Source organism: Coturnix japonica, chromosome 8, assembly GCF_001577835.2.
Source record: "Coturnix japonica isolate 7356 chromosome 8, Coturnix japonica 2.1, whole genome shotgun sequence".
In the NCBI taxonomy this organism is placed as follows: Eukaryota; Metazoa; Chordata; class Aves; order Galliformes; family Phasianidae; genus Coturnix; species Coturnix japonica.
Window position 1 is genome coordinate 19377070 of NC_029523.1, and position 20920 is coordinate 19397989.

The 20920-nt window shown below is 46.9% G+C and overlaps 2 protein-coding genes across 7 annotated transcripts; both read right to left on the bottom strand.

Moving 5' to 3' along the window:
* Nucleotides 1-237: 237 nt before the first annotated feature.
* On the bottom strand, nt 238-11900 carry MOB3C (MOB kinase activator 3C). Of its 4 annotated transcripts, none has more exons than XM_015870506.2 (4): nt 11523-11900; nt 6747-7231; nt 3244-3446; nt 238-1414 (listed from the first exon to the last, which is right to left on the bottom strand). In XM_015870506.2, the coding sequence occupies exons 2-4, from the start codon at nt 7165-7167 to the stop codon at nt 1385-1387; spliced, it is 654 nt and encodes a 217-aa protein (XP_015725992.1). In that variant the 5' UTR covers nt 7168-7231; nt 11523-11900; the 3' UTR covers nt 238-1384. The 4 variants fall into 4 exon arrangements, with proteins under 4 accessions (XP_015725992.1, XP_015725991.1, XP_015725994.1 ...); XM_015870505.2 differs by lacking the exon at nt 11523-11900 and adding an exon at nt 11007-11516; XM_015870508.2 differs by lacking the exon at nt 11523-11900 and adding an exon at nt 7376-10989.
* A 1546-nt stretch (nt 11901-13446) lies between these two features.
* ATPAF1 (ATP synthase mitochondrial F1 complex assembly factor 1) lies at nt 13447-20911 on the bottom strand. Of its 3 annotated transcripts, none has more exons than XM_015870502.2 (9): nt 20673-20911; nt 20482-20590; nt 19788-19838; nt 19027-19089; nt 18409-18459; nt 17222-17269; nt 15465-15560; nt 14921-15028; nt 13447-14432 (listed from the first exon to the last, which is right to left on the bottom strand). In XM_015870502.2, the coding sequence occupies exons 1-9, from the start codon at nt 20873-20875 to the stop codon at nt 14238-14240; spliced, it is 924 nt and encodes a 307-aa protein (XP_015725988.1). In that variant the 5' UTR covers nt 20876-20911; the 3' UTR covers nt 13447-14237. The 3 variants fall into 3 exon arrangements, with proteins under 3 accessions (XP_015725988.1, XP_015725989.1, XP_032302043.1); XM_015870503.1 differs by having other exon boundaries at nt 19788-19834; nt 20673-20789; XM_032446152.1 differs by lacking the exon at nt 20673-20911 and having other exon boundaries at nt 19788-19834; nt 20482-20605.
* Nucleotides 20912-20920: the final 9 nt, after the last annotated feature.

The following is a 20920-nucleotide window of genomic DNA, read 5'->3' on the forward strand; positions in this document are numbered from 1 at the left end:
CCTGCCCTAACACAGCCTTAAGCCCCAGAGACTTAAACTGAGTCAAGTTTTCAGCAGGCACTAGCAGAGTTTTCTTCATCGTGCACAACTTTACGCAGAGCTGCCTGTTCCTGAGGTCTCAACACAACACTGAGCTCCATCAGTGTTACAGCTGTCAGAGAAGTCCACTCAGGTTACCCTGGGTGCATTTTCATGACATCTTGCTATGGATGAGGGAAGAACAAAGGACACCAGGCGCATTCCTGCTTCTTTAATTAGTAACAGAACAAAAACGTTTGGACTTTTAATGACTGCATTACACAGAAAGTATTGGAGTGCTGTATCAGATGGTTTGTGGCCATTTTGTCCCACTTTATTTCCATGTAAAAATATACATCTGGTACATAAGATTAAAAAATAGATTTTCACAATAAAATAAGTGCTTTGAGCACTAAAAATCCACTTGTGAACTTTAGTGTTGTCTTAAATATTTACATTTCCTACCCACGTCCCCCCTCCCCAAAATGGGCAACCCCCTTTTTATACACATCACCTGTGTCTGCTCTATAAAACCTTCCCAGAACAAGGCCAAGAAGCACAAACATAACAACGTGGCTCAGACAATTGAATTCCCCCACATTAGTAATAATTAAAGAAAAAAGTCAAACTCCTGTCAGAAGAACAGTGTGTGCGCTACAGTCGAATAATGGAAAGGTAATGATTGCTATAGCCAGCATCTGCTTTCTAGAGCCAGGACGACGTGAGAAAACATCATTTGTTTTCTAGTTTTCTGGCAAGTTTCTTTCCCTTATTTTGTATCAGTGTTTCTGAGTATGGAAAATACTCAAGTAGACTTGCTGGGCCCTCTGAAAAGTGGCCCATTTCACCTCCATTTGTCATGGAGCCATTTTGCTATTAGTCCAAGTGGTATTGGATGCATCTTAAAACATCCTCAAGTCCCTTCTGCCAAGCATGAAAAATTCCTTGGGTGGGGGGGTGGAAGTCACTTTGGTAAAGTATGAATGAGGACAGGAGGAGAAACATTCATAGCTTGTGGTGGTTAAAAATGGGACACTGGCAACTAACCTCATGGAGTCAGTTGGGATCAAATGTCACCAGCTTTGCAGAGCTGATCTCAGATGTTATCACAGTTCAATGCGTGTGAGAAAAGCAACAGGCATGACTCAGTAGCCAAGGTCACACCTGCTTACAGGGCAGGTCTCGCTAACAAAACATTTGGAGACTGATGCATCCGGAGACAAAAAAAAAAAGAAGAAAGGCTCTTCTGCAGTTTTCATAGTACAGTTGAAATGCCCAGAGCAAGTCCTTGGGAAGACATCTCCCACCGCAGGGTTCATTCTCTGAATGCTGAACGATCTTGCTGAGTATGCCTGCTGATATGGCTTCAGTGGCAAATTCGTTCTGTCATTTCTTTCTGCATTGAAGGGGAGGGGGAAAAAGAAAGAAGCAGTTAGTGCAAAACACAGGTTTTGGCGAAGTGATGTGCAAAGCAGTTTGGTAGGTACCCAAAAACAATCCAAGGAAGTGGCTGTATGGAAACTGAGAGCATTCTTGTTTCCCATGGTGGCCCTTTTTGCCCTCCAGGTGGTGACAGCAGCTCACTGAAGGGGCCTGTGGTTCTGGCAAGGGATTCCATGACTGTACTATAATGCAAATGAGCACTAATTTCAAAGGGCCACAAAAAACCTCCTGGCAACTCACATCTCTGGCTTTCAGTACTGTTAGCTTGAAGTCCTTCTCCAGGGGTCTCCTCCTGCTTTGTGATATCCCTAATACATAAGCATGCCTCTTCAGTTTGAGCAGCTCCTCCAGCAGCTACTCAGGCTCTAGCGTCCATAGCCAGAATTCCCTCCTCTCACTGTCATTTCCCAGATGCTTCGTCTACAAAACCTAGTCCTGAGCTATCAGTGCTGAACTCAGGGAGGGACAAAATGACAAGAGTAAGCTCTGTGTAGGCTAACAGGCTGCTTTTCTTTGCCACTCAGATTTTGGGACTGCTGGCAGTGCCAAGATGCAGCGTCTCTGCATCATTCTCACCACGCTGTTACCCCACTTCCTAATCTTCAGGACCATGTCCTTGCTCCCCAGCCCAGCACTGCACTCAGGACTCAGCCCTCTCTGGTTGCAGGTCACTCTCCTGCACACATACAGCAAGTCATTGCTGAATGGAAGGAGGTCTCATAGGCACTAGAGGCTGCTGGAGGGTGTGGATTCCAAGTAGTGGATACCAAGAAACGGGCACACCAGGAAACAAGACATACATAACCAGTGAGAAGTGTGCCTTGTTTCCTTGTAGTTTGATCTTAGTTGCATCACACAGGAAAATCTGTTCATCTTAGAATCATCCAGAACCATAAATCATCTCACATTGCATGTGTGTCACTGGCACTGAAAGCCTATTTAGCAGTGTCAGCCTTTGCTTTGGCTATTAGCTGCTAATTATTTACATAAGCAAGCATCAGTCAAAGGAGGTGACACCATTATGGGCCATATACCAATGTTAAAGAAGAATGGTTATGAAGAAGAATGGAGGACACAGCGATGCTGAACTGTCATTTCCTGTGGCTGAGGACCATTGTGATAACAAAGGTCAAAATCACACTATATGAAGTAATTAATTAATGAGTCTGCTATTGTCATTTAGGTGTCCCCTGGTTGGATCATCTTCCCAGCCTGCCAGATTGCAACCAGAGCAGAGGAGGCAACAAATTGACTGAGAAAAAGGAAAGCAGAAAAAGAGTTAAAGCATTTAGCACTCAGGGGCATCCCTGGTACTAATAAACATGCAGCTCAAGTTGTGATTTCTCTCAGCAATTTGTCTTTGAACTCTCCTGTGCTGCAGCCCATCCCTTTGCACAGCGTGCTAATTACTGGGTTCCCTATTATCCTCCACACCACAACAGGTTTGTATAAGCCAGACCACACTCAACACAGCCTGTGACACATTTGCTTTTCTTACAAAACTGCATATGTTCTAGTTTATGTGTCAGAACTGCACATCTCTTCCCCTTACCTCCCCCCTCTGTGCTGTGTCCAAGGTCTCTCACTTTCTGCTTGGCTAATTGTTTTAATTGCTTCCCAAAGGAGGCAGCAGTGCAACTCCTGCTAGACTCATATTAGCTGCTATCTGAAGCTGTATGTCTTGCGCAGGGTTGAATCTGACCCTGCCTGTATTTACTGGAGCTGAATTCAACCCACACTGCTCTGACCTTGTCCTCTTCACCATCTATAGGGCATCCTTACCAAAGGCTCCAGCTCTCGGTGGTCAACAAGGCTGAACTCCCTGATGAAGTAATAAAAGTGCTTGTAGCAGGTATTGACATGAGCCTCGGCCCCCATGTGGATGATGCGGTCAAAGTGATGGATGTAGACGTGGACAAAGACACGGAAGAGGCGGGTGAGGATCTTAGTGCAAACTTGCTGGAACTGCTTGGGGAAGGGAACACCTGCAAAGCAGAAGCAAGTTAAAGCCATTTGACTTAGATTAAAATGGCAGTCTTAAGGTTGTAATGCCATTGCACCTGTACAAAGCTCCCTACTGAAATATCCCACTAAGGTGTTCAGGAACAGGACCCACCGTGCACCAATGACTACTTTTAGCTTTGTCTTATGCAAGGACACAATTTATTACTCTCCATTTACATCCTTATCTAAATACATTGTTCTAACAGTCAAAATCTCAGAGGTGTCACAGCCAGTGTCAGGTAGTTAAGGGAAATGCCTACAGAAAACCCGGCTTTGAAACCCCTGAAATATACTTTTTGGAAGGTTGAACACGAACCAAGTGGAACCTTTCCTGAAGGTTCTTTCTCTCCCCTGAGCAATTCAAAGCAAATTTGCATGGAGCAAAATAAAATCCTCCCTTCCCACGGTGCTACCTGTCTCCTCCCTTGGCTTCTTACTAATGCAGCACTAATGCAGCCAGCTCACACACCTCTTAGCTAAAAAAATACAAATGGTCATTTGAGTCTTCCTCACTGAGCTTACTGTTAAAGTACTTGTAACAGAAGGTTATCTTTGGTCTGGAGCGATGTCACACTCAGCCTGGTCTCACCTTGCACAAGGCTGGGCTGCTTGTGCCATGGGTAGATGGCTTGGACTCAGCAGCACACACTCCTACATGGAGAGTGGGCTGAGATTCATGGCCACTGTCCTGCATCCTGCAGCAGTACAAAACCCAGTGGAATCTTTGACATCACCCATTAGGATTCTAATAGCTCCTCTTAGGGCTTTGTGCCAAATGCAAGCACCTCTCCATGTCACTGATGAAGGGATCTGCTTCTGCCCTGACCCCTTCTCTGTGGGGCTTGCTCCTTCTGCCTGGCTGATAAGGACAGCGAGCAATCAATCTGCTGGGCTTCCCTGCAGCCAGCAAAAACACCATGCTTTATCAAAGGCTTCATGTGAGCATTTTGCACCGAGTGAGAATTCGCTGAGCAACTAAAAGCCCTAATCACCCAGCAGGGGCCTGAAACATGCTATTAGGGTGGCTCCTGTAGACCAGATTTGAGGAACTAGCCATAAAAATATTTCTTTTAATAAAGAAAAACCCATCATGGCGAGTAATTTGCGATGAGAGCACATTCCCAGACCACAGCTGAGAAATACACACTGTTCTGAACAGCCTGTCCTGAGACCAAGGATGAGCAGCTGCTGCCAGGAGCTCAGCAAGGTGCCAGCAGGCAGGCAGCAGTGCACGTGTTCTCTCCAGTTTGTCAGTGTCCTCTGCCTGATACCTCCTCCCTTCAAAGCAGGCAGTGAGAAGCACTGATATTATATGGAGAAGCATAGCAACTACAGGAGCTACCGAGTCATCTTACTCCTAATGATAATTTGATATCAGGAAAGATATCATTGGGCTGCCAAGACCTAACAGTACCTTTCTGGGCTATCCACTGCTGTGGCTTCAAATGAACCCAGCAGTATCACACATCTCTTGGGATGTGTAGCTGTGCTGCTCTTCCCTGTGTCCATCACAAGGTGTCAGTGTGTGGCTGTCCTCTGCAAATGTGGCCCAGCTGTGTTGGTGACTGGTCACCAATGGAGTCCATGGGAGTCACCAGTGGACTCCAACAGGTCACCTCTTAACTACAGCATCACTACTGCTACAGACTTTTTCTGGACTGCATGTTCTGAGTCCCTTCTCCAACATCTCACTCTCTTCTCTTTTCCATCATCTGGGTTTTCCAAAGTAAATCTCTCCCTCACCCTATGCACACGCAGACCTCAGTCTAAAGCCCATCTAGGGAAGAGGCTGATGGGCCTCCTGTATGCACAGCAGAAATGGTACCAACAGGAGCCAAGCAGAGCAGCGATGCAAAGCACAGAGCATCACAAGTGCTGGAAGCCAGGGCAAGAGCTGTAAATACATCAGGTTCTATTTCATCAAGGCACTGGTGCGTAGCGTGACTCACTGCCCCAAAATGAATTAGCACCTTCAAGTTTATCTTGGATGTTTTCCTTGAAACCCAAGACCTGATTTAATGCTTAGAGAAGTCTGTTTTCCACACTCTGTGCTGATCACTTCAAAACATAAGGAAGTCACATGGGACTGCGTGGAAAAGGAAATGAAAAGCGTCTGCATTTACGGGAAGGGAATACGAGTGGGCCTTGGATCCTCCTCACCATCTCCCTCACCCCCAGCCCTCACACACAAGCCAATTGCATTTTTCTGTGATGAAAACAGCGCTGTGAAACTATTTTGCTTTTTTACAATTGTATTTTACCCTCTCCAAAAAGCAGTAATTCAACAAGCTGCTCGATGAGTTATTGCTGCTAAGATTATTTCTAACATCCAGTCCGGTCTCTGGATCATTCCAAGAACCATCCCAGAGCCTCCTACGAGTGACGTTCCTTCCAGCTACAGACAGGCTTGGCAAAGAGTACAGGGCGTTTCCAATGCTGGTTTTCATCCAAGCCCCACGTCTGTGCTCATTTAACAATGGAGAGCTTTTGCATACACGTCAGTGCTGGCATGGGACTCATGGCCCTGCAAACTCCATCCACCAGAGCTTCCTCCCCATGTATTACCAATGGACCTAACACTGTCTGCTGGGCATTCACTGAGACACTGAATGAAACTGAAAGTGACTTCTCCTGCCAGCAAGCAAAGGCACAGCAGACACTTCAGATAGTGTTATTGTACAGGTGGTAATCTGCTCATGAAAAGGTCTATGGACATAGTTTTACCAGCTGGTAAAAAATATGCCTGCAGAATCACTTATTCCTATCCCTCCACAGGAACAATGTTTACTCTGCATGTAGTGGGGCTTTTTTCCAGCCCAGCTATGTTGGTTGGGAGAGCGGAAATGAGCACTAGAACATGCTAATTGATACGGGGTCATCTGGAAGAGCTGGAGAAGATTTATGGCAGCTGCACACCAGCAAGGAGGCTGAAGTCACTTGGGGATGCACAAAGATGCTTGAAGAAGAGAACCTGGTAATGGCCTTGGAAAAGGAAATGTGTTTGTGCAACCAGAACAGCCCCCTTTAAGTGAAGGAAAGAGGTGATAGCTGCCTTCCACAAGAACCCACTGGCCAACACACCAGCTCCAACCCTTGAACATCACCCCAAAACTACAAGAAAGCGGCTCAGAAGGGGCAGTGTCAGTCACTACAGCTCCCAGCCAAAGCAGGTCATCAGCAGAGCTCTTAGGATTGAAAAGCTCAGCGATACCAACCCAGAGGTGCACCAACAGCTTGGAAACCTACAACAACAGTCTCCTGTAGAATCACAGCACACTCACCTATTCTGGTGGGGAAGATGTCCTCGTTGTTAATGAGCATCTCAATCCAGTCCATCAGCAGATTCATGTACTGCGGGGCTGACAGCTTGGTTGGCTTCTTGTACTTGCTATCATCCTGCCACCTGTACTCATACTTGAGCCCACCCGACATGATAGGGCAGCTCTTCTCCGTGCAGTACTCTGACATGGTGCCGTAGATGAGGTTGATGCGGTTGAAGAAGTCCACCACGTGCACAGCTATCCAGTCATTGATGCTCTCACCAGGAGGCAGCTGTACCACAGCCTTCAGGTCCAGCCCTGATTTAAGGGAGGCCTGAGCCTTCTTGTACAGCTCGAAGCGTTGAGTGCCAGGCTCAAACTTCTTCCGAGGACGGAAGGTTTTGTCTTTGTTGAAGACTTGCTTCAGACACAATGCCATCATGGATTGGGCCAGCCAGGGTGAGGGCACCAGGGTCAGTGCTGAGGATCTTCAGGGTTGGAGGTATCTGAAAGGAAAAGACAAATTTTGGTCATCTGTGCACCTGGTCTGAGATGAGATAGAAGTGGGATGCTGGGAGCCAGCTTCTTATCTCCAGGGCTTTTGTCCAGAACTACGATAATGAAGTATGGTATCAACAGCACTCACCTACCTGCGGCCCTTTCCTTCCTGGCAAAAGGACTGTGCCTCTTCCCCATAAAAATAGCCCCAGTACCAATGGGACAACACAGTGAATGCAGCTGGCTGCTGGTTCACACAGCTCCGGCACCCAGATCAATGGGAAAAGGGGAGATTCTTGTTGTTGTTCTGCCCGTGTGTTTGTTCAGAGGAACAAAACCCACAGCCAAAGAAGGGAAACAGCATCCAAGCACACCATGGCCAGGATGCAACACAATGCATGGGAGTTGATGCTGCCAGCTCTCCCCACGGCGCTCCAATCCCACAGCACCCCGGGAACAGGGGATGTGACCTGGAAGTCAGTGCTCAGCAGCACTGAGTTCATGTCTTCCTGAGGCTGCCCGGTGCGGATGAGGTCTGCAGCATTTCCCTTTTTTCCTTCCTGAAGCTCCAGTGGAAATCCCGTGTGCTTGGACAGGCTGAAATGTGCACGTGCCCTGTGTCCCTCTGCAGCATTAATAATGGGAGAGCAAGGCCACAGTGAGTTCAGTGCCCTGCTGAAGTCTGGGAAGGTAAAAGACCCCAAAGCAGCCTCCCCCAGGGAGGAGGAGTTGAAGAAAAAAGATGGTTCACAGAAAGGGGAAGTGACTTACCCGAAGTCACGAGTGGGAGGGAATGGTGTCCAAGTGAAGCTCGGATGTGCATTTGTCATTAAAAAGGCATCTCTTAGCCAAAAGCTTGCTGTACAAACACTACTTTGTGAACTCAGTCCCAAGCCAAAAGCAAATCCTATTTTATCCAGCAGAGTCACTTTGCTGGAAGAGCCCTGGGCTCCCCCCAGAGTCTCTCCAGGACTCAGGAGCTGTCATGTGGGGCTTTCCACATAGCAGCAGGGGAGAGCCCTGTCGGGTGCCACCAAAGGCCAGTGGGGCCAAGTCAGAGCCTTCCCCACATGTACAGTGATGTGTTGCCACCATCACAGAGCTTGGGAGAAACATCAAGTTATTCCTGCATTGGGTTGGACCGATGCTTTGGAACATCAATGAAACATCAATTAAAAAACAAAGAAACACAGAATAAGAACCCTGCTAAACACCTGCCAGATGTTTTCCTATTGTACATCTGTTAGCTGCTCCCAGGAATAAGGGAGCAGTACCAAGTGCTGCCCCAAATGCAGAGCAGAGCCGTCCCTGAGCTCACTGCAGAAAGGCACAGCTGGATGATGAGAGTGGTTTTGCTCTTGGGATCCTTGCCAACTTCGCTACTGAATTACTGAGCCATTTAAAGGCCTCGTGAATCCTTACTGGGATCAGGGAGGGGAAAAAAAAAAGCGTTCTCCAGCAATTCAATTTAACACAAAGCCAAGAACACATCCTGGGATTTACAACCAAAAGGAGCAGGCGGAGGCACCGTGCCAGGAAGCGGATCCTTTCCTAACCTCTCTTCAAAGCTGCCACTGCACAGGGTCTGATGAGCAGGAAAATCCACCATTGGAGCTGCAGGAGGCCAGGACTGGGGCTTCAATACGGGGTACAGCCCTGCAATAGGAGCACTGGGACAAGCTGAGGCAGCAGCTCTTGCCGCATGCCAGCACGCATCCCACCGCCGAGGGGCCTGGGTGAGTGCCCGCAGCTCCCACCTTCCGTTCCCATGTGCAAAATCAAAGCTCCCCCCCTGGCATGGCTGCAGCCCGCTTTGCTGTGCTGCCATTCCCATGGTGGTGGGGCGGTGCTGGCACCCACAGCCATGCACTAAGGGCTCAGGGAGCCAAGTCAGCACAGGGTTAAAGCGTGGGGCTTTAAAGCAGGCAGGGACAGGCGAAATCCTGATTTCCTAGAGGGCTGGCAGGTCTGGGGGAGAAAGGAAATGAACTGGATGGGAGGGAAGTGAGTTCACGGTCAAAGGCAGCTGCCAGTTCCAAATTTGAGGAGGATTCTATTTCTTTAGTTTTAGGGGTTGTTGTTATTTTTTTTAACCATTTGAAAGCCACACAACACTGCTAAAACAAAGGCTTTGTTTTAAGTTAAGAATAGCACCAAACCATGTCTTTAGAAACTGGGAAAACAAAAGGCAGGGGGGGAAAAAGCAAAGTAGGGAGGGGAGCTTCCTCTGCCCACCACCATCTGTCCCACCAGTCTGAGCAAAGACACCAGGGCAGACCTGCCTTTGTGACCCCAAACTGGCTTCAATCTGGAAAGCAGTGGGGAGGAGTGACTGGGGCAGTGCTGAGCTCTGAGCTATAGCAGAGACAGTGCCACACTCTCTGCCTCAATTTCCCCAGTTTCAAAAGTAATTTCTCCCTGCTGATGGGCCCCCCCTGATCTTAAGGGCTGCAAAAGCCAAGAATTGGCTTCAGGGGAGAGGAAATGCTTTGTGAGTGCTGCTAATGATAATGACCAGGGTAAGAAGAAAGGCTCTGACACAGCACCTCCAGCTGGCAGTGGGTCTGGTGCCCAAGCCAGCCTTGGATCCAGCCCGAGACACTTACACACTTGCACAAACATCTGCCCTGGAACTGCATGCTGAGAGCCATGCTGGGGAGCACAAGCAGGGGTTGGCCCAGCACCACATAGCAAAGCTGTGCTTCAAACCTGCCCACCCTGCAACATCCCCCCTGTGCATTTCCCCGGGTGTTCCCCCAGAGGCTGGACTCCCCCTTGGTGCTATGGGGAATTGCCTTCTCTGCTCTGCAGGCAGTCCCTCTTGCCACGTCCCTGCATGGCAAGCCTGGTGTCGGGGCAGTGAGCCAGAGCCCTGAGACAGACAGACGGCATCCAGCTGCCTGCTGACCAGGGGCTCTGCTGGCTTTTTTCATGGCACCATTAAGGTTAGAAAAGCCCTCTAAGATCATCTAATTCAATCATCATCCTGTCGCCACCATGCCCACTAAACTATGTCCTTAAAACTCAGTTTTCAACTTGTCCTGGAGCAGCTGTGCAAGTGAGGATTCTCAGTGGTGGCCTTGCAGAAATGCCCCCCAGCCCAACCCTGCCTCCCCTGAGCATCCCTCACAATGCAGGCAACACAACCCTGAGCTCCAGCCTGGGGCTGACAGCACGCAACAACCCAGTCTGGCTTTAGAGGTAGAGAGGTTGGTTTCAAGGGGTTTAAATGCAGGAGGAAGATGCTGGGGCATGGCTTTAGGGCTCTGGCCCCTCTTGCTCTCCTCACGCTTCCTGCTGGAGCCAAACCCCAGCTGGGCTGGCCATGAGAAACGGGGGTTCTTGGCAGCCGATCCCAAATATAACCCAAACGATAGAACATTCCAGGAAACAAGCCAAGATGAGATGCCAGGAGAGGGATGGAGGGCCAGCACGCCAGACAGCAGGACTGCAGAGTCCCACCAGCCCCAACACAGAGTTAATCTGTGTGTTTCAGATATACTTGTGAAGAGCTATAAGCATCCACTGGGAAAGCCCCCAGCATCCGTTTCTGGAGGGACCAGCTCCCAAAGGAGGATCAGTTCCTCATGCTGTTGCTTCTCCCATCTCTGCCAACACTCAGAAATCCCCACCCTCATACAAAGCAAACCCAGCACAGTTTCCAAGAAGAGGACACACAGCCCTCTCATCCAATCTCCCCCATGTCCCAAACCACAGCCAAAGTCTCATCTCTCCAGTGGTGGGGCACCCAGCACACTTTAGGGGTGATGCTGTTTGGGGTACCTTATTCTTGGTGCTGGAGTTTTGCTGCTGCCAACTTGATTGTAGCCATAGTAAGTCCTGAGGGTGATCGCTCCATCATCAGAGCCGCGATCCCAAGTGCCAGAACTCCAGGAAGACAATTGGAAGGACACGAGACAGCTGCTGGAAGTGCATCCCTACAGATATCCCTGCCCAAAACTTCCTGCCCTCCACTAGACAATGGCAAAGCCACCTCCAGGACTGCTGCCAGCCCCAGGATAGGTGGCCAGCCAAAACACTGAGCTCCCTGCTCACTTCCAGCTATCTGCACTAACCCACAGCTGCAAACCAGGATCCCTCGGCATTTACATGCTAGCAGCCAAGCCGGGACACTCACAAAAGGGGGAAGAACTCCTGCAAGCACCCATTTTTGCTTCTCTTGAGTTTTTCTTTGCCCAACCTGCACTAAAAGCACCCCAGGAGCATCCTTAGGGTTGCAGGGGACGCAGCACCAGCTGGGATGCCGACACTACTCCCTTTTCCAGCCCCAGAACTCACCTCATCCTCAGCACGCCTGGCTGCCAGCACACAACCCCGCCGCACTTTCTGCTCTTGCTGAGTGGAAGAAAAAAAACCAACACAAAAAAACCCATTCAAAATAAAAGCCCAGAATCCGGCAGGACGCCCTGCAGCATGAAGAGCAGCCGCACACTGACTGAGGTTTTGGTTGCAGAAAGTGAGGGCTGAGGGTTTTTCTTTTGCTAGTAATGTCATATCCTGACCCTGCCGGAGCTGCAGCTGTCCCAGGGACACGCCAGCAGGCTGCTGCCCTCCTGCAACAGGGCACAGGCTGATATGTGCACACCCACGGGCATGCACATCATCCTTCCCTGCTTGGCACACTGAAGGGTTGAGTGGCAGGATGGAGTGGATGCCTTCCAAAGGAAAGAAAAAAAAAGAAAGGAGAAATGAAAACAAAAAGCAAAAAAGAAAAATGAACCTCCCTCCCCCCCAACACTTATTTCAGTCCACAGAGAAAACTGGCTTTGGTTGGGCTATGAAGCACAACATTGGTGTGGGGCTGCAGCTCCCCTTCCCTGAAGCATGGGGTTCTCAACCACAGGTTCAGCTCTAGCCTTTAAAAAGCAAACCACCTGTAAACATCCCCAGTCACCAGCAGGATGTGGCTACAGGCAGCTCGGGGCTGCGTAGCAGTTGGGGACACAGTGAGGATGTATAGGGTTCACCAGTGGTTGCGATTCAGTCTAGCTAGGGGCATGGAACTGGCATCCAATGCAGCGCGAGTCTGTGCAGAAAAGGTGACATATGGAGGTGAAATGAGGTTATAACCTTAAGTTGCACCAGAGAAAGTTAAAGTTGTGATATACTGGCACAGGCTGCCCAGGAAGGTGTTGGGGGTGTCACTATGGGGATGTGGCACTGAAGGATGTGGTCAGTGGGCACTGCAGGGTGGACTGGGGTTGGACTGAGTTATCTTAGAGGTCTCTTCCATCCTCAGCCATTCCCCAAGGGCACAGTGGGCACCAGAGTCCACCCTTGTCCCCAGGTGACGGACAGCACAGAACCTACAGGGAACCCACAGCCATGATTTACGTCCGAGTGAATCAGAATCAGAGCCAAAAAAGCAGCCAAAGGAGAAGGACCAGCCCATCTTTTTGAAGGTGCATTTTTGTCTGCTGCAGAGGAAGGAAGAGGGCGGCCTGGCCCAATCACGCAGGCAGGTGCACTGCTGAATTTATCAGGGGGAAGGAAGCAGGGAAGGAAGTGGGCCCGGAGCGCTGGTGGCTCCAGGAGGCCCCATGGGCAGTCATGGGAAGAGGCCGGCACTGCAGCAGGGCCTCACGCCAGGACACAGCCACAAGGAGCAGGGCACTGTGCCTCTAAAGGCACCACGAGTGTGGCACAAGGCTGCTCTCATGCCTCCCTGGAGCCTTCCCTTCTTGAGGCTGCACAGCCCCCAGCATGCCCTCATAGGGGAGGGTGTTCCATCCTGCTCATCGTTTTTGTGGCCCTTCTCTGGACATATTCCAAGAGATCCATGTCTTTCCCACACTGAGGAAAGCTATTGCTGGATTTACTCTGGCCTTGCACCCTTGCCAATGCAGCTCACCTAGGATACAGGGTTAGGGGAACCTTCAGTATAACTCAGTACAGCCCATTGCATTCTCAATACTAGCCCATACAATAGAAGCCTGGGCATCTTGGCATTTTTCAGTACCAAACTCACTGATTTAACAAAGCTGAGAAGACAGGCTTTGTAAACTGTGTTCGGGTAGCTCAGAATGAGGAAACATCTTCCCTCTAGTGGTTGAAACTGGCTGTGCAGAACACAGCCACACTAAGTGATTCATTTTCACCATCTCTTAGGCTCAGCACGGATCATAAATGCATTTTCCAATAGCAGAGCTGTTTTCTTCATTGGAATCGGCTCATCAATTCCACCTCTTCTAGGGCCCGATAATGGGAACAGGTGCTATTTTTTAATCTCTTTAAATACCATTTGTAGAGTTGGCTGAGTAGATGCCAAAGCGAGAAAAATCACTCTAAAAAGCACGCAGTAATTCCTCTTCACTACTCAAAAATACACAGAAATCAAAGCACGTTATCCTGTTCCTCAAGCAAAACGTCTCTAAGAAACCCAACAAGATGAAATGAATGCATCAATTAAGAAGCAAAACACTCCCAGAACAAACCCAAAGCACTTTGTTCTTGCATGGGCCTCGGTACACATCTGCACAAGGAACCTCGCACACAGAGGAACAATGAGGAGTCTGTTTTAGACCACCAGACCTATTCTTTTCTCTTGATAGACGAGTCTGTATAAATTCCTCACAAATTAAAAGCACTAGACCATGCAATTATAATAGCAGAGGGCATTTGAAATGCATTTTACAGAGAAGAAACATTGTTTGCTCTCTCTCTTGATGTCTACACACTTCATTATGTAGCTGCCCTTCTGACATTGCAGATCTCAAGGAAAAAATACAGCATGCAGCATAAGTCAGAGATGAGGGAACAGCTCATCCTGACAAAGTTACGCTGAAGTGCTTCAGTCCAGCAATTAGTTACCACTGCCTGAATGACCCAAATCCTCGTCCTTCATCAGCACCAGACCCACTTGATGATCACAGTTCCAGCATGTTTCCAGATCCCTTTTGCAGCCAACTCAAATTCACAATACAAGAGATGGGAAGCATCCCAGGTGAGAAACCCTTCCTCCTGCTGTTGGCTCCTTCTTCGCAGGTCCAGGCTCTATGATTTGTCAGAAACCTGATTAGGTCTCAGCGCCTTTCCAAGGCCACTGTGCTCAAGCTCTGCTATAACTGACATGTATTTAAATTCACTGGATCTGTGGTTGAAGGTCTCCACTAATTCATAGGTCTCAGAACGCTCCGTTGCATAGAAGAGCTGCACCTGATTTGCCAAGCACTGTGCTTCGTGGACCACCTGCGAGTTAAAAGGAAGAACTTGTCAATGCTGAGTTCTGCTGTTTCCCACTGAAAAAGATCCACTTCCATAAATTTAATTCCATTAACAAGACCAGAAATACTTCTGAATTTTCTTAATGCTTCATAAAAATAAACTACAATAACCAGAGTAAGTAAAAACAACATATGAACTGTGAACAGCAGACAGCCAAAGTCTGCTGATTTCCTTCTAACTTACCCTAGATTACTAAATAGGTAGGTTAAGGAAATCTAGTACTATTTGGGAAAGGGTCTACTTGAGATTTGAACTTGATTTCAGTTCATAGTAACATAGAATTGTTTGAGTTGGAAGGGACCATTAAAGGCCACCTGGTCCAACTGCTGTGCAGTGAACAGAGACACCTACAGCTCAGAGCCCTGTCCAGCCTGACACTGCATCTCCAGGCAACTATAGGAGAAATGATGCAGTCTAACATGAGGGAAATCAATGAAAGTTTTTCCTCTTACCAAGAACTTGGAGTCCATTTCTGCAGTCATTAGTACTATTCCTTTCTCCTCCTGCAGCTCAGGATAATGGTACAAAACCAGCTGGCTAGGAGCAGCTTCCCCTTGGGTCTGAAGGGAGGAAAGAAACTGTTGGTATCCCATAAAGAACTTCAGCTTTACTGCACATTTAGAGGCTCGACTATAAAACATTTGAGTCTTAGCTGCTATGGAAACTGTCATTTTTCAGGGCTTAAGGGTCAGTTCTAATTATTTCTGGTTGCATTTCGTAGCATCTACTGGTATTCGGAACAGTTTGTACAGACAACTCTAAAATGCTTGGCTCTTGTTTCTGTTCTGAGACTGCTCAATTTCTACCTGATTCTCTCTTTGAAGAAAGAGACCCTTATTACCATAAATTTACTGAATGCCCACAATTAAGAGCAGTTTTTCACTGATAACTGTTTTCAAGTTAAGCTGGACAATGTGTTCATCAGTTTATTCAGTAGAAATGATGTATATTTCTAGACCCAAAGCCATCTTTAGACTTGTCATGGTCACCACTCACCTGAATGTTTATTAGAGAAGTAAAGTGCAGCTCTGTTCCTGACCACTGCCCCACAAAGAACTCATAGCCTTCTTTTCTTGGCAAAGCATATAGAAACTGCAGAGAAGTGATAAAAAAAAATAAATAAGAGGCCACTTCATAGAACAAACTAAAGCCCAATGTCAAACTGGCCTCCAACATCAACTCTTCAGAGAGAACTACAGCAGATTAAAAAAGGGGGAAGGCTTTCTACTCTATCATTTCAGTTGTAAATCACCAACACTGAGACATACTGTTATCAGTATTAAATGAGACTAAGGAAAAGACCATAGGGAACATTCACAATGACCTGTCAACTTGCTTCTAAAAAATTAACAGTAGTAGAAATGGTCACAAACAAGATGAGTTTCCAGTTCTGTACAGTTACCTTATTACCTGTTCCAGAACAAGAAGCACTTTCTCTTTGAGGCTTACAGTCTGGCTCCATAGTGTAGGAACTTGCTCATTTTCCCACACCAAGAGGAAGGACAGTGTAGGAGCAGGAAACAAGCAGGATACTTGACTAACTGCCAATGGACTGCACAGAAACACACTCAGAACTCTAACTTCCTAAGCTCCATGTAACTCAGGAATCCAGACATATTTGATCTTGGCAAACAGAACACACAGGACCAAGCCATCAATTTGATAAAGTTTCTCATTCAGATCTACAAGCCTAGCTACCCCTTTGTTTCTATAAAGCAGTGAAGGATTTAATTTCTACCTTAGCAAGTGCAATCTGCACAAAGGCCACGCTTCACCGCACACAAATGACTGTAAAAACACAGCACTTTCAGCAGAAAACAATACTAATCCAGCACTACATGGTACAAAACTAAAGAAACATCATCTTGTTAGCTGCTCCTATCCTTTGCAGTTCAGTTTCTTCAAAGCAATAGGAATTCCCTAATTGAGGCTTACAAGATACTTACCAGCCCCCGTGAGAAGCAGTGAATTCTAATCTCAAGAATCCTCAGTATTTTATGCATTGTTGTGCTGTCATACACATATGGTAAAACCCACTGAATGTTTATACTCTGTGTATGTAACAAAGGATTCAACTACACCCAACTCCCCACTTCCTTCCCTTGTCACAACCCTTGAGTTACAATGCTTTAGAATGGAACTTACACAGAACACCATTCTTTACTGCAGTTCTCCCTTAAAGATATTTCTACTTTTATTTACTGCCAGCAAGCGAATGTAAGATGAAAGAAGAACAATTCACATCAACCGTGAGATGAGAGAACTCATGTTCTCTATGTAGGTGTAGTCTAATGCCATGGTGACACATAGCTATGGCTAGCAGCTCTTCCAAGCCCCCACCCCTAGATTTAGGGGTCAGGCTGGATGAGAGCATCGGGTGCTCTAAGCACCTGATGGAGCTGAAGGTGCTTTTGTTCACTGTAGGGAAGTTGGAGTAAAAGGCCTTTAAATGTTCCTTCCATCTCACACAATTCCATGATTCTATGAAATCATTCCTTGGGAGATTCTGTGCTTACATTTATGAACACTACACCTCTTCAATCCAGACACCTGACACTGGATCAACTGTTCAGTGCACCTGAATAGCTTTTATCTGAACACTGTGACAAATACTTGCAAGCCTCCATTTTACTTACTGAGCCAATACGAAGCATACGAACAAAAGAAGGTCAAAAGTTTATGAACGAGGCCTTAGACAGGAGAAATGCATTACAACTATACATCACCACACAGTGGATCTCTGCCAGACGTACCGATGGACACTTCTGGGCTCTCTTCCATATTAAATCAAACTTCTCTGCCTTTTGGGAAAGAGAAAAATGATATTTTCATAATGCAGCTGTGGACACAGTCACTACTCAGTATTGTTTCATTAACCTTCACAGAGCACAAGTCCCCAACCTATAGCAAGTCTTGCTTGTGGAAACAGTTAACAATGAATGCACAGAAAATCATGCAAGTGCTTCATTACCTACATGTCACTGGTACACTACTTGAACAATACTGCCTCCATGAAGCAGCAGGAAACCCCTTGCAGCCACAGCTCTACTCATTGGAGGCAGGGGGCCATGCTTTGGGCTTACATTGCTCTTTTCCTACCAGTATCTTGTATTAATACCTACTTTAAGGTGTTCAGGAAAGAAAACATATGCTACCCATCAACACAAAATCCCTCCATCTGTGCTCTTGAGCACTGCAGAATTACGTGACGCCTTTCTTACAGCCAACTAAAAAACTTCTGGCAGAAGACACAGCCTTTGTTTTCCCCCCCCTTCAGTAACACCACAAACTAATTCCCATTGTGCCTACAATATGGTTTGCATTATGGCATTAAAAAGCTCCCAGAGCTTCTCTAAAGCAGCGCAACAAGGAACAGTGCCAGCCCCAGTCATGAAGGCCCACACCGTCTTCAGTCCATCCCCAAACTGAAACCAACAAACACAAGCTTTCAGGTTAATGAAGAATAAGAGCAATTAACAGCTGGTGAAGTTATCAGGAATAAGAAATATGATCTTATCACAGGAAGCACCACACATTCTCAACAAACAACAGCGCTGCCTGTAATTTTAACAGCATGGAACTGTCATAATTAAGTACAAGTTTATTAGACAAGCACTTTAACACTGCCCTGTTAAAAGAATGAGGCTGTGCTGAGGGGAAGAAAGCAAAAAGAAGCCTTAAGAAAATATGCAAACATACAAATGTTACCATAAAAGATACTACAGCCCTGCAAAGGATGTTGGTTACTGTAAATAAAGAAGCTTGGAAACTCAGTCCAGGTGTGCAGAAAGAAGTACGAGCTTTGACAACAACAGACAGGAGGGGAACATAATAAGATGAATGTTTAAAGAAACAAAGGCCTTCATTCAATGAAAGCAAAAACTCCTCCTGGCAACAAAGCTTTTCTTGAAACCTTTTCTTTCACCAAGGGACCACTTACAGGAATAACAGCATAAACCGTATCCCTTGCAGAAAAGTACTGAGTCCAAATCTGTAAGAAACAAAGGAAATCATCTACCATTAAAAAGCAAGCATCTGGCAGTCGAATGCTTTAAAAAGAATTGTGTTTGCCAATGAAGCTTTGTCAGCACTCTGAGGGGTCATTTTTAAGCCAAGTCTGACTGACAACATCAGAAACGTGGAACAGAAATGAAACCAGATAAAAGGAAACGAAGCGCAAACCAAAAAGGCAGCAGGGAGAATGACTGGATTCACATTGCTCTTAACACAAACGCACCCACCTCCTTCTAACCCTAATCATCTCTAATCTTAATCATTATCTCATGGAGGCTTGTTGATCCCAACTAAACAGCTCCACATTAAACAGCTGCTATGAGTTGCAGCAGTGGTACTTTCTGAGTGACCAAACACACGGTAGGTGGCTGTACCTACGTATGCAGGGAAAAACGTCATTTACTATTGATGCACATGAGCATAGTTTTTATAACTATTTTTTTAGTCTAATAAGACTTCAGACTAAGTAATACTTGCATTCTCACACAGATATTATTATTAAGCACAGATGCAGAGCAAACTCCATGCCATTTAAATCCATTACCTGCTTTATCTCCTCAGCTGATTTCTCTTTCACCATCTCAACGTTAAGAATTGAATCAAGTGTCTGCAAGAGAAAGCACACAGCATCTGGCATAGTGACAGTGCTGATTCAAGTGAGATTTCAGAATGAACGGACGCAATTACAGGGAACAAAATCAAGCAGGAGCAACTTAACTCGATTTACAATCTTAGTTCTCTGAATTGCCATAGAAACTACTAAATTTAGGCTGAAAATTGGATTCAGACACTGAAGCACAACACAAGAGATTCTGTCAGGACAGACAATATGCTTCACTCCAGTTCTGCAGATCTCCAAAGCACTGGGAATATGAGCCTTTCCCCTTCACCCATCTCACACTGCTCTGCTGCAGCTTTGCAAAGGAAGTTTGCCACAGTACAAGGAAGTTAAAGAGAATAAAACCACACTCTTGTCCCTCTTCTGGCTGAACTTTGGAAATATAGTTAAACTTCAGAGGTAACTTAAGCCTTGTGATTTTTTACTGGGAGCTTTGAGGTTCCTTGGCTAGAAGGAATACACAGGACATCAGAGAGATAATAAAAACAGAGTGCCAGGAGTTTTAAGGCTTGAACACAATCCCAATCGTAAATGAAACCCAACAGTAAATTAATATCTGCTAATGAAGTGCAGCATAAGGAAGGTCAGTTGTACTTCAAATCTCTTGGCTGAAGCACGGGTGCCAAATTAACACCTACCCTTCACTTGCCAGCACATCCTCCAGCACTTGGGTTCATTTCCCTTACCTTATCTCGCGTGAATCCTCCCTTTGACGTCTTTGTGCTCAGGCCTCCTGCCTAGAACAAAGCATTATTCCTTAACTTTCTTACAGCTGTAGTGCCCTGCCTGCCATGCACATCATCTCACTAAGAGCTCAACTGCAATAAACCAACAGATTGCTGCAGTGGGTTTTATTACAATAAACTACTGACTAAAAGTAATAAGAACAACAGCAATGTGAATTCCCTCAGCTGATCCCCATAGTATTAGTACTCCAGACCCTTGTCACCTCCATTACCCTTCTGTGCAAGTTGTTGTCACTCTATCTAGCCAAACTACTCTGGAACTAATTAAACACCTAAAAAAGCCCTTAAGCTCTGAAACTACAGGCTAAAAAAAAAACAGCTGGAATGATATTTTTAGCCATTAGAAAACAAGATTGGGGACTCCTTTCCAGCAGAAATGCTGCGTTTCCAGCTTAGTGTTGACCCTATATAATATATAAATGTATGGGACAGCAGGATCATTAAGGTTGGAAAAGACCTGAGATCACCTGGCCCAGCTGCCCACCCAACTATGTTCCTAAGCATGACATCTACACGTTCTTTAACACCTCCAGGGTCTGACTCCACCAGCCCGGCTATACTGAATGACCTTAGTGGTCTTTTCCAACCTTAACCATGCAGCGATTCTACTAATTACACTGAAAACCGTCCTTGCCTTTTCTTCCATACATCTGACAAACTCTGACTGCTTGGAAAACCCCACGGGCTGCTTTTTCACTTCATTTCTTTTTTCCATCCGAGATTCAAACACCTCCGGACTGGACCTGAAATCAGCAAACAGACCATTAACAGAACCAAGCGCTTAACCCAGTTTGACCATCCCAAACCTCCCCTCCCACCCCAAACCTGCGCAGCTCCTGGATCTTATGCCGGTATTTCCCGTAGTACGGGTTCTCCTCCAGCACCTCCTCCCCTGACCCGGTCTCCCCCCGGCCCGGTGGTGCCGTCACCCCCCGACACGGTGGGGCCAACAACCCGAGCGGCCTCAATGCAGCCCGGCTCCGCAGTGCGACCCCCAGCCCCCAGCCCTGCCCCAGCGGCCCGGCCATGGTTCCTCCGTCTCTCCGGTTCCTCCCGTATTAACTCTCCGCCCG